General features: G+C 53.8%; 1 protein-coding gene across 2 annotated transcripts; it reads left to right on the top strand.

Annotated features, from left to right (window-relative positions):
* The first annotated feature begins 9,143 nt into the window (after window positions 1-9,143).
* On the top strand, window positions 9,144-11,805 carry CXCR3 (C-X-C motif chemokine receptor 3). 2 transcript variants are annotated; one of them, XM_072744899.1, is made up of 2 exons: window positions 9,144-9,212; window positions 10,219-11,805. In XM_072744899.1, exons 1-2 carry the CDS (start codon window positions 9,201-9,203, stop codon window positions 11,311-11,313), a joined length of 1,107 nt encoding a protein of 368 aa, XP_072601000.1. In that variant the 5' UTR covers window positions 9,144-9,200; the 3' UTR covers window positions 11,314-11,805. The 2 variants fall into 2 exon arrangements, with proteins under 2 accessions (XP_072601000.1, XP_025838676.1); XM_025982891.2 differs by lacking the exon at window positions 9,144-9,212 and having other exon boundaries at window positions 10,039-11,450.
* Window positions 11,806-12,064: the final 259 nt, after the last annotated feature.

Genomic DNA, 12,064 nt, shown 5'->3' with positions numbered 1-12,064 from the left:
GACTGATTAATATTGTTGATGGTGCCCATCTGTATCATCATCAAGACATTTTGGCTGAGTCAGCAATTAATGCGGTATTCTGTTAGCAAAGAAACTGTGGGTACCACGGAAACTATTTGGTGTCCCCTCAAGCTCCTTTAAAGGCCTGACCCCTGGAAGCAAGGATGAACTTCCAAGGCCTGGCGCATTCTGCACCCACTGCTCTGAATAGATGGGTAGGCTCTTTGTCTAGAAGGGATCTCTCACCTCATTAGCCATGAAAACTTGGGCACAGGAGTCAAAACTGGCACCCAGGCCCCCCGGTCAAAGGCCTGGGCACTTTGACCAATTCTGCAACTCAGGCAGGGCCAAGGCTCAGGCCTCCCAGCCTGGTGTGCCGTATCTCCCTGCAAATGAAGCTGCCCCTATGGGTGTGCCTGGTCCCAAGAGCACCTTGGCAGCCATACCGAGGTGGGTAACTAACAAGTCACACCTAGTACTAACCACGTTGCTAGGCAGGGTTCTGAGCATCTGTACACATACAGCATACTGCATCTTTTCATCCACAGAGGAGAACAAAGCACAAAGTGAAATTACCTGCTCAGGGTCACAGGGCCGGTAAATGGCAGAGCCGGGAATCAGATCCAGTCTGTCCCACTGTCCTTGTGCTCACCTGCTCTGCCACACTGCCTCACACAAGGCCAGTTCAGCTCTGACCACCGAGCACCGAGCACCAAGCACCAATGCCCTGGCCTGTGCAGATGACTCAGTGCCCAGTTGGAGAGTTATGGGCTCAACACAGAGGAGGCGGGGTCTGGGGATAGCAGCATCTGCACAGGAAAAAGCCCCTGAGGCCAATGCCAGCTCTCTGTTGGGATTTTAGGAAATGTGTGTGGCTAGTTGAGGACTTGCCCAGAAGGCCCAAGAGTCAGGCAGAAACTGACTGATCAGATCAGGCCCATCACCAAGGGGCCTCATGCAGGGTCCCAGGAGGCCAGCTTAAAACACAACTAACTAGGTACCCTCCGAGGTAAGCACCCAAGGGAGGGACGTTGGTCAGCCCCGTTTGCTCAGTGGACTACTTCTGGCATGGGCACCAGGGTTTCCAGGGTGCATCTTTTCCTCTTCCTGAGAGCCCAGCAGCAGCTAAGAGCCCTAGCCCAGAGTCCAGGGAGAGCAGCCCTCCTGACAGTGACCTCTCCCAGTTTGGCGGGCCTACTTTCATTTAGGAAAGACAATCCCAGGCTTTCAGCCAGTGACAGCCTCTGAAGGACACACTCCCCATTTCCCCGTCTTCAGCGCCTCTGAGCCCAGGACAGTGTGGCCTGAAAGCCTCAGGCACAGTCTATGTTCTCTGGGGGGTGCTGAGCAGCTTCAAGAAGAGCAGGCCCCATTTCCCTTCCTGGTTCAAAAGGCCTCGGGGAGGGGAGGGGGAGGTTGGGAGGGAGTCAGGGCTGAGAGGTCACAGGTAGCCAGGCAGAGGGAAAAGGGAAGAAGCCCAGGATTGGGGAAGTAAAGAGAGCCTGCCCCCCACCCCCACCCAGCAGAGCGGTGAGCAGCGGTGGGGAGCTGGGAAGCTGCGGTGCACATACCATGGGAAGCTGCGGTGCACATACCATGACAAGAAAAAGGGCTGCAGCAGCACTGGGGCCCTCCGCGGGGTCTGCTCCTGTGTGGAAGCCGGCAAAGCCTGTGACTCCGTGGCTAGACAGTTCAACACCCTCATCTCCTGGTGCTTGCCCCACACCGGGAGCAGGCACAACCACTGGGCCAGCCTCTACGGACGTCTGGAGTGGGATGGCTTCTTCAGCACGACCGTCACCAACCCTGAGCCCATGGGCAAGCAGGGCCGCGTTCTCCACCCTGAGCAGCACCGCGTCCTGAGCGTGCTGGAGTGCGCCCGTTCCCAGGGCTTCCCGGATACCTACCGACTGTTTGGCAACATCCTAGATAAGCACCGACAGGTGAGGAATGCTGTGCCACCGCCCCTGGCCAAAGCCATCGGCCTGGAGATCAAGCGCTGTATGTTGGCCAAAGCTCAAGAGAGTGCCTCAGTTAAAACCAAGGAGGAGGAAACTGCTTAAGGACTAGTTTTGCCCTCCCGTCGCCCTTGTTTCTGGCACCAGGGATCCCCAACATGCACTGATGTTGTATTTCTAACATGTCAAAATCTGTCAGTTCAAATGTGTCGTTCACAGTGTTTGTGGCCTTGGCTGACATGGAGCTGTTCTGTGAGGTTTGCTTATCAACTAATGACTTAGTGATCAAACTGTGCAGTTCTTTGTGCATTCTGGATTTTAAAAGTTTTTTATTATGCGTTATATCAAATCTACCACTGTATGAGTGGAAATTAAGACTTTATGTAGTTTTTATATGTTGTAATATTTCTTCAAATAAATCTCTCCTTTTTTTCCTAAATAAAATGAGAATTTTATTAAAGATATTTATCTTATACAACAAGAATAAAATCAATTTGCACTGCTGGTCCGGCATCCAATTACAATAACATTAAAATATACTGTTTATGTGCGGGTGGGGCCATTTCTCTTTTCAGATTGGTCAATGAGGAGAACACCACAGTGCACTTCTTTCAGAATATTGGCTTGGTGGCTGGACATGGAGGAGAGCATTTTTATTGTCAATCAATTCTGAGCCTTGATGTTAAATAGGGATTTTTTTTCCAGTTTAGCAGCATTTTATTTTATTTTATTTTATTTTATTTTTTAATAATAAATTTATTTTTTATTGGTGTTCAATTTACCAACATACAGAATAACACCCAGTGCTCAACCCGTCAAGTGCCCCCCTCAGTGCCCGTCACCCATTCACCCCCACCCCCCGCCCTCCTCCCCTTCCACCACCCCTAGTTCGTTTCCCAGAGTTAGGAGTCCTTATGTTCTGTCTCCCTTCCTGATATTTCCCACACATTTCTTCTCCCTTCCCTTATATTCCCTTTCACTATTATTTATATTCCCCAAATGAATGAGAACATGGAGGGATGGAGGGGGCGGTGCTGCTGGGCAAGGCCGCTGGGCCACAGCCAGGGAACCCTTGTTCCCAGGCAGCCTCCGCCCCCACTTTTCTTCACTCAAAGTTTCTAAGCTGGTCTCCGGAATAGCATCTGACACCAAACCCATCCTGCTTGAGGAAGATTCCTTCAGTAACTTTCATTTCGATGTGGTATCAGACTTGGAGAAAAGTTGCAAAAGTACAAAGAACCCCCTTACACATGTATCAGCAATTATCTGCCAGTTGCCTGGTTTGCTTGATCCCTGCCTCACCTTCTCTCGCTCTGCCTGTTTGTCTTCCAAGTCCTGGGTAAGAAAGTTGAAGTCGTGATCGCCCCTTACCCTTAAAATATCTCAGTGCACATTTCCCACAGACTTTTTTTTTATCACATTGTCGAAATCTACAAAATAGCATGGGCCATAGTCAAATCTCTGGGCCATAGTCAAATTTTGCCTATCGTCTCAGATTTTTAGCTTAATTTTTAAAAAGATTTTATTTATTTATTCATGAGACACACACACACACACACAGAGAGAGAGAGAGAGAGAGAGAGAGAGAGAGAGAGGCAGAGACACAGGTAGAGGGAGAAGCAGGCTCCATGCAGGGAGCCTGATGTGGGACTCAATCCTGGGACCCCAGGATCAGGCCCTGGGCTGAAGGCGGCGCTAAACCACTGAGCCATGTGGGCTGCTCATAGCTTAATTTTTTTTAAAAAGACTGTTTATTCATGAGAGATGCAGAAAGTGAGGCAGAGACATAGGCAGAGGGAGAAGCAGGTTCCCTAAGGGGAACCCGATGCAAGACTCGATCCCAGGGCCCCAGGATCATGACCCAAGCTAAAGGCAGATGCTCAACCACTGAGCCACCCAGGAGCCCCAGTGTTTAGCTTAATTTTATTTTCCTTTTGGATGGCTTCTTACTCATTCAGCTAACACATGAATACGGTCTCTGTGTGAACCATTAAGATAAGGCCAAAGTGGTCCTCTTGGAACACCTTGATCCCAGTCCCTTATACCTTAAAAGGTATTATAGCGTGATGAGCAAAGGTGGGAGGTCTCTGCCACTTGCTGGTCATGTGGCTTTGAATGAGCTCCTTAAACTTCGTGTCTCTGTCATTTGTAAAACAGGGATGATAAGAGCCATAGTGTCAAAGTTACTACATAGTTACAGCTATTAAATTAAATCATCCCAATAAAGCTCTCAGAATAGTGCCTGGCACATAGTTACATCATCAGTAAATGTCAGCTGTTCTTCTTAACCTGGTTCACCTTACTCCATGGGGCAACCCAAGGGAATGCAACGACCAAACATTGGGCCCACCCATGACTTTGTTCCAAGGGGTAGTCCAGCTCACCAGTGTGGAGGGACATCCCCCCAGTTCTCTATGGGAGCAACTGGAACTTGACAACCCATCAAGATCAGGTTTCCATAACCAGATTTGTGCGCATCAGCAACATTGCCACTTGTACTGGACAGGCCTGGGCTGAGGTGGGTGTCGTCCCGGGTGTAGGGTGGTGGAAACAGATGCATGCTGACCCCCTACATGGGGAACTTTCCAGGCCAGGCCTTCCAGGGCTGGCCTGCTGTGGGATGGAGATTTCTAGGAGCAACACAGACTCTCCTGGGGACATTGTGAAAAGTGTCTGGCACTTAGCAGATTTTTGCTTAGTCCTCCAGGCCTCTCATCATGGAGATTCTGATATTTCTGCTCCCTGGTAAGAGGGGAGGAGCAGGGCAAGATGAATGGGGATGTGGTGAGCTTTACCAAAGCATACTCTAGGACACAAGATGCCTGGTGAGACTGTGTAGTGAGTAAGGCATGGCTCTTAGAGGAACCAGTCCCTGGGCAGCAGTGTGCTTTGGTGGGGGCAGGGGAGCAGGCATCTCCAGCCCCAGCAGTCAGAATAGTGTATCAGAAAGCAGCCTAGATAGGAAACTTGTCACACTCCCAGCCTGGGACAAGTCACTTTACCTCTCTGAACCACCATCTCCATTCTTTAGAAGAGATCATGTGGGGGCACCTGGGTGGCTTAGTGGGTTGAGTGTCAACTCTTGGTTTCAGCTCAGGTCATCATCTCAGGGCCATGAGGTCGAGCCCCACGTTGGGCTCCATGCTGAGCCTCAAGATTCTCCCTCTCTGGCTCATTCTAAAAAAATAAAAATAAAGAGATCATGTATATGGAAGTAAAAGTCTTGCTGAATGGAAGCTATTTTCACGCACCAGTTCCCAGGCACTACTGGCAACAGGATGGTACGAAGGTCACTGTACTTGGGTCCTGATTTCCTTGCCTTGGCACCTACTGTTCCCATCACCTGAACTGCCTTGACAAATGATGGCAACATCCTCCTGCTCTGGTCCCAAAAGGAACAAGGGCCTTGCAGCTTGGGAAATCACCCTCTTGGGCGTGGAGTGCATACCAGCGCATGGCCCCAGCACTTAAAATGTTCTCAGCTCCCAGTAGGTCTCAGAGCTGCAGGAGGCAGCTGTGGAAGAGGGCCCGAGAGGGGGATCCCAGTCCCTGGGCCTCCCTGTGACTTAAACTCTTCTTCTTTGGAGAGAAGGGCCAGTGGAAGTCCCAGCCCCATCTGGGGGCAGACCCACACTCCTTTGTGGGGCTAGTTAGGCCTCTTCTTAACCACGTGTTATTCTTAACCCACGTGTTAAGAAAGGCCCTGCCACAGCCAAGGCCATAATCGAACCCCACAAGAAGCCAGGGCCTCACTGAGCCCACTTGTCTGACAGCTAGGGGCTTTGGAACCAGGGGCAGGGTGTGGGGGCATGGCATTGTGAAGCTGTAGGAGGGAGGCTGTGAGGCAGCAGACACTGAAGGGGAGGAAGAAACGGCCCCTTTCCCTGGCTGGCCCAAATGAGAGCTGTAGAAGCCTTCCTTCCTGTGAGGGCCTGGGCCCAGGGCTCAGACCTCTGAGCCTCCCATCTCCCCAAACCACAGCCCAGAGGTGTGAAAGAAAGAAAAAAACAGGGGGATGGGTGGCAGAGAAGAGACAGGTGCACATTTCGCACCTTGACCGCAGGTGGGGCCCGGAACAGCTTCGCTCTGAGTAACTTCCTCCTGAAGCTTCCCCACTGGCTGCTCAGGAGGGCAAAAGCAGGAGGGCACAGCTAGCAAAACTCTGAGTGTGGGCGTTCCCCCCCCATCAGCCCCTGCCCCACTCCAGCTAGATGGGTGCCCCCGAGGGCTGGACCTGCCTCTGACCTGCTGTGGGGGCCCGCTCGGGGCAGGAGGGGACCAAGGTAGAGGGGCAGGCAAGGCTTTGGCCAGGCACTATGGCCAAGGCACTTCTGAGGCATCTGAGTGGCGACATGGAACAGGAGCCTACCATGGCCCTGCCATCCTGAGGCCCCTGGAGAGGCTGATTTGGAAAGTGACCAGAAGGAGGAGAAACCTGCTGCTCACCAGGCACCTACTGGGTGCCACGCACCTCCATGTACCATTCACAGTCCACACAGCAACCCTTCCACATGGGGACTGTGTATATCTGTACTTTTCAGATGAGGAACCTGGGGCAGAGAAGCAAAATGATTTGCCTGAGTTTACATGGCATGGAAGCCTTTCTGGAGGCCAAATCCTTGCCCCCTACCCCCACACACACACCACGCACACACCCCCTACCACCGCCGCATGCCCCACAAGGCAGCACACTCTATCCCGGGGCTCCCTTGACCTGAGAGGCTCCCAGTCACTCTACGTGTGTGGCCAACATCCCTCTCAACTCGGCGTTCTCCGCCAGGCTCCTATCACGTGCTGGGCCCTGGAAGGGACCTTCCAAACTCAGTGAGCTCCATTGAGCTCAGTTCATCTTAGAACCACCCTGATGGAGGGACCAGCACAAAACAGCTCTGTCCCTTGTCCAAGGTCCCACAGATCACACAGGTGGGGATCATTGTCCCCATGTGCCCAATGGGGACTGGGGCATAGGAAAGGGACCAGGAATCCCTAGACTTTTAAATTTCACACAGACCAGTGACTTTCCAACCTCGACGCAGAGCCACCCCACCCCAGGCAGTCGTCCACTTGGGCCAACACAAGCTATCTCCAGGTCTATTGGCTATTTCTTCTGCCATTTCATAAAGAAAAGATCCCTTTAATACCCAAAAGGGGATGAAGGACATCTGCGCAGAACACAAGACCTGCTGTTAAGTGGAACAGACAGAGGTTTTTGTCATCCTCACTTCTTTCACATGTAAAACCCTGTGAGTGGAAACTCTTCACAGGCCGGCAGCCAGAAACTGTGGTCCCAGCTCCGAACCTCCCTCCTCACTCTGTGGGAAGTCCGGTGCCAAGTCCTACCCATCTTAAGTGTCGAGGTACCTGGACTCACCAGTTCTGTCCACTTGTGCTTCTCCTGGCATCCGTCAGGCCCTCAGTTCCCTGTGGCCCAGAACTTGCAGCTGACAAGCTCTTTAGAGCAACGATTAAGTCACATCTTCTGTCCACAGAAAGTGGGGAAGGGGCTCACTCTCTTGCCATGGATGCTGTTTACAGCTTTCCCTCGAAATCAGGAGGGCCCAACCTCTTAACCAACCCTATTCTCCCTCTCGCCCCAGAAGCGACTGCTCTTGTGAATTTTTAGGATCTCCAGTCCCTGTCTTATTTTTTTAATTTTTTTTTGTGAAGATTCTCATTTTTTGAAGTAACCTCTCCACCCAACGTGGGGGCTCGAACTCACAGCCCCGAGACCAAGAGCTGTGTGTTCCACCTACTGAGCCAGCCAGGTGCTCCTCCAGCCCTGGTTTGAAACTCCTAGAACAAACAGCTGCATCCCAAACAACACGGTATTGCTTCATATGTGTGGTTTCTAGAATTTACGTAAGTGGTATCCAACTCTACATGATATTATGCAACTGGCCTTTTCCACCATGTTGTCATTGGATTTTTCCAGCTGTGGCCACATCAAAATATATAGCTTTGGGTCATTTGTTTTTAACTGCATGACTATATCTCAGTTTACCCACTGAAAAACACCAAAGGCAGTGGGATGAGTGGTAAAGAGAGAGGAAGCCGTGGTTTCATTCCCACCACACAGCCTTAATTGTTGGGTCTGCTGAAGGGTCTCTCCCCATTCTGGACTAACCATGGGGATAACCGCCCACCTCACAGGGGAGTTGTGTGGTTTAAGTGAGGCTGTGTCAGAGAAAGCGCCTAAAGCACTGTCTAGCACATACCAGTCTCATGCCTAGTAGGTAGTTCCCTTTCTTGGTCCCCTGGTGATTAGTGGGGTGGGGCAATAGTGGAGTACTAGTTTCAGTGTGATAGACTGCTTTGAAATATTTTCATTTTGGGGAGCTGCCCAGGTGGCTCAGTCGACTGGGCATCTGCCTTCGGCTCGGGTCATGGTCTTGGGGTCCTAGGGATTGAGCCCCAGTGTCATGGGCTCCCAGGGAGCCTGCTTCTCCCTCTCCTCTGGCCCTTCCCCTCCTGCTTGGGCTCACGCTTTCCCTCTCTCTCTCAAATAAATAAATAAAACCTTTAAAAATAAATGAACAAAATTAATTTCATTTATTTATTTATTTTTTTAAAGATTTATTTATATTTTTATTTATGATAGACACACACAGAGAGAGAAAGAGGCAGAGACACAGGAGGAGGGAGAAGCAGGCTCCATGCCAGGAGCCCGATGTGGGACTCGATCCTGGGACTCAATCCCCGGACTCCAGGATCGCGCCCTAAGGCACCCAGGGATCCCCTCATTTTCATTTTTAAAGACAGTTAAGCTCTTTTGCAGCCTTAAGACGATTAGCAATGCAATCTGCAACTTTGCCCGGATCTGCTCCAGCCTGGGTCCGAGGAGCACAAGTTCCAGTGCACTGAGCATTGACTCTCCCAATGCAGGAGAAGCAGCTTCTGCCCCACTGGCAGCAGGGCTGCCCTCCACTTCCCAGACTCCGCTGCTCCTTCAAATATCTCCCCGCAGAGGACCTGCCCTTCCCCATGGCCCCAGCCTTTTGGGTCCCAGGCTTGTGACCAATTACTCCAGAACAGCTTCCCCTGGCCCAGGCAGAGGATGACTGGAATGAGAACTCTCGGGGCCTCGGGTCTGAGATAGGGTACAGACAACCCCATGGAAGAGGTTGCTGCCGAGAATCATGTGAAACCCTCACTTCCTCTGTGTAGTGTAGGTTCCTGACCACAAGCACCAAAGCAGAGGGGGCAGGCGGCACACAGCCCTACAGCCAGAGTACCAGCCCAGCCATGGTCCCTGAGGTGAGTGCTGCTGCCCAGGGGTCCGGTGCACAGCTTAGAGTGGAGACACTAGGGGAACGTCACTCAGAACACTAGGTGAAAGTCAGGGCTGGCCCATGAGCCAGGGCCACCTGAGGGCTGCGTGAGTAGATAGAAAAGGCAGGGGTGGTGGCCGAAGGAGCCCCGGGACAGGGAATTGAGAACCCACCTTGGCCCCCCACTTATGTATGACCACAGGCGAGTCCCCTTTCCTGTCTGGCTTTGGTGCCTCATCTGCAGAAAGCGGGAGGTAGAGGCTTACCACTGGATGGCCTCTAAGGCTTCCTTCAGCAATGACTTGGAACTTACTCTTCCATGAGGGACCAAATTGACACGGAGAAGGCTTGCAGCCCGGGGAGGGGGCAGCTTTGCAGGGTCACGGGGTAAGGAATATTTCCACTAGAGCTTGGTGGGGGAGCCCCCAGTGGGTGGCAGATGGCCTCGGAGTTTGGGAAGGGAAGAATGGGAGCAAAAAGCACGTGATTGGGGGGGTGCTTCTGTGTAGAGGCCCCATAGGGGCAGGAAGTTGGGGGTCCCCAGGCAAGGACTAAGGAGGGAAGTGGAGGGCCAGTGGCTGACTGGGAGGGGGGACTGGAGGGAGGCGCCTGGGAGGAAGGTAGTAAAACTAGGTGTGGCCCGGAAAACAGAAGGGCTAGCTGGCCAACCAGGAAGAGCCAGGAGAGAGGAGAGGGGGCAGAGAAGGCTCTTGACCTGGGAGGGAAGCCCTCTCTGGGGCCCACAATCCCTGGGCTGATGGGATGGCCCAAGACGGTGAGAGAGAAGGGTGGCGGTGGTAAGGGTGGTCCAAGGCTGGGCAGACCCGAGTTCAGTAAAGGCAAAGCCTTGGAAGAAAGGCAGGGACGGTTCCAGGGGACGGCCCAGGCCTGGGGCCTGCTTTCACAGAGGAGCTCCTCAGAGCCACTGCGCTCCAAGCAGTAAGGAGCACCGCCAGGCCTTCATGCAGTGCGCCCCGCGCCTCCCTCCACAGATGAGTGAACGCCAGGTGTTCCAAGCCTCGGAGCTCACCTACCTCCTGGAGAACTGTAGCTCCTCCTACGACTATGCCGAGAATGAGAGCGACTCCTGTTGTGCCTCCCCGCCTTGCCCGCAGGACATCAGCCTGAACTTTGACCGTGCCTTCCTGCCCGCCCTGTATGGCCTCCTCTTCCTGCTGGGGCTTCTGGGCAACGGCGCTGTGGCAGCAGTGCTGCTGAGTCAGCGGGCGGCGCGGAGCAGCACCGACACCTTCCTGCTCCACCTGGCCGTGGCCGACATGCTGCTAGTGCTCACGCTGCCCCTGTGGGCGGTGGATACTGCCGTCCAGTGGGTCTTCGGATCAGGCCTCTGCAAGGTGGCCGGGGCCCTGTTCAACATCAACTTCTATGCGGGGGCCCTCCTGCTCGCCTGCATCAGCTTTGACCGGTACCTGAGCATCGTGCACGCCACGCAGCTTTACCGCCGGGGCCCCCCAGCCCGCGTGACCCTCACCTGTGTGGTCGTCTGGGGGCTCTGCCTCTTCTTTGCCATCCCAGATTTCATTTTCCTGTCAGCCAAACGCGACGAGCGCCTCAATGCCACGCATTGTCAGTACAACTTCCCGCAGGTGGGCCGCACGGCCCTGCGTGGGCTGCAGCTCGTTGCTGGCTTCCTACTGCCCTTGCTGGTCATGGCCTACTGCTATGCCCGCATCCTGGCCGTGCTGCTGGTCTCCAGGGGCCAGCGGCGCCTGCGGGCCATGCGGCTGGTTGTGGTGGTCGTGGTGGCCTTTGCCCTCTGCTGGACCCCCTACCACCTAGTGGTGCTGGTAGACACCCTCATGGACCTGGGGGCCTTGGACCGCAACTGTGGCCGAGAAAGCCGTGTGGATGTGGCCAAGTCTGTCACCTCAGGCCTGGGCTATATGCACTGCTGCCTCAACCCACTGCTCTACGCCTTTGTGGGTGTCAAGTTCCGAGAGCGAATGTGGACGCTACTCCTGCGCCTGGGCTGCCCCGACCATAGAGGGCACCAGCGGCATCCAACATCGTCCCGCCGGGAGTCATCCTGGTCCGAGACCACAGAGGCCTCCTACTCCGGCTTGTGAGGCTGGAGTGGGGAGGAGGGGGCGGCCTCTCCTTTCACTGAGCAGCCTGGTTGCCTACCCCCACCCTCCATGTTCCTCCCTCCTTCTCCCTGTTGCCTTACTCCTCAAGCTGCCGCTGGGATTCTCCAGCAGCCCCAGCACCCCTGGTTCTCCTGGGGGGCCACACCCTCAACCCCCGCTAGCTCTAGGAGCTACGCCATTGCTGCTCCTTAGCTGCCAAGCCCCACTGCCATTCCAGAAAGCACCCCACTGCTGCCTTGGGGCCCCACCGCCCTTCTTATCCAGTTACCAGACCTTGGCCTTTCCCGGCTCAGGAAGTATGAAGCCAACAGCATAGTAGAGGCTGCCCCTATGGGAACTTGGCCCAGCCCTCCCCCAAACTCAGCAGCAACTGTAGCTGTGGTCCCCAAGATCTCTGTAGTTGCTCCATGTTTAATTGTCATGTCTAAAATTCTGCTTACGACTTTTCAATAAACATGACTGTTGGGACCAGGGAGGTCAGTCGTGCATCATTACATCATTAGAGCCACCCCGGCACACAAACTTCAGGGATGCATTTCCTGTTCTCCTTGCCTGGCCCTAGGGCTGTGCCAGCCAGCGCCGCTGCTTGTGTTCACAGCTATGTTGAGCCTCCTCTCTGCCCTCCTGGGTACTCTTGCCCCTTTCAGGGAAGCACCCAGGTGCATGGGTGTGGGCTAACAGTTACCGGACCTGCCAGACTCTGTTTAGGCATGATTTGGGGCAAGGGCCT

This window comes from Vulpes vulpes, chromosome X (genome assembly GCF_048418805.1).
Source record: "Vulpes vulpes isolate BD-2025 chromosome X, VulVul3, whole genome shotgun sequence".
NCBI classification, from domain to species: domain Eukaryota; kingdom Metazoa; phylum Chordata; class Mammalia; order Carnivora; family Canidae; genus Vulpes; species Vulpes vulpes.
This window is presented reverse-complemented; position numbering and strand designations above follow the sequence as displayed.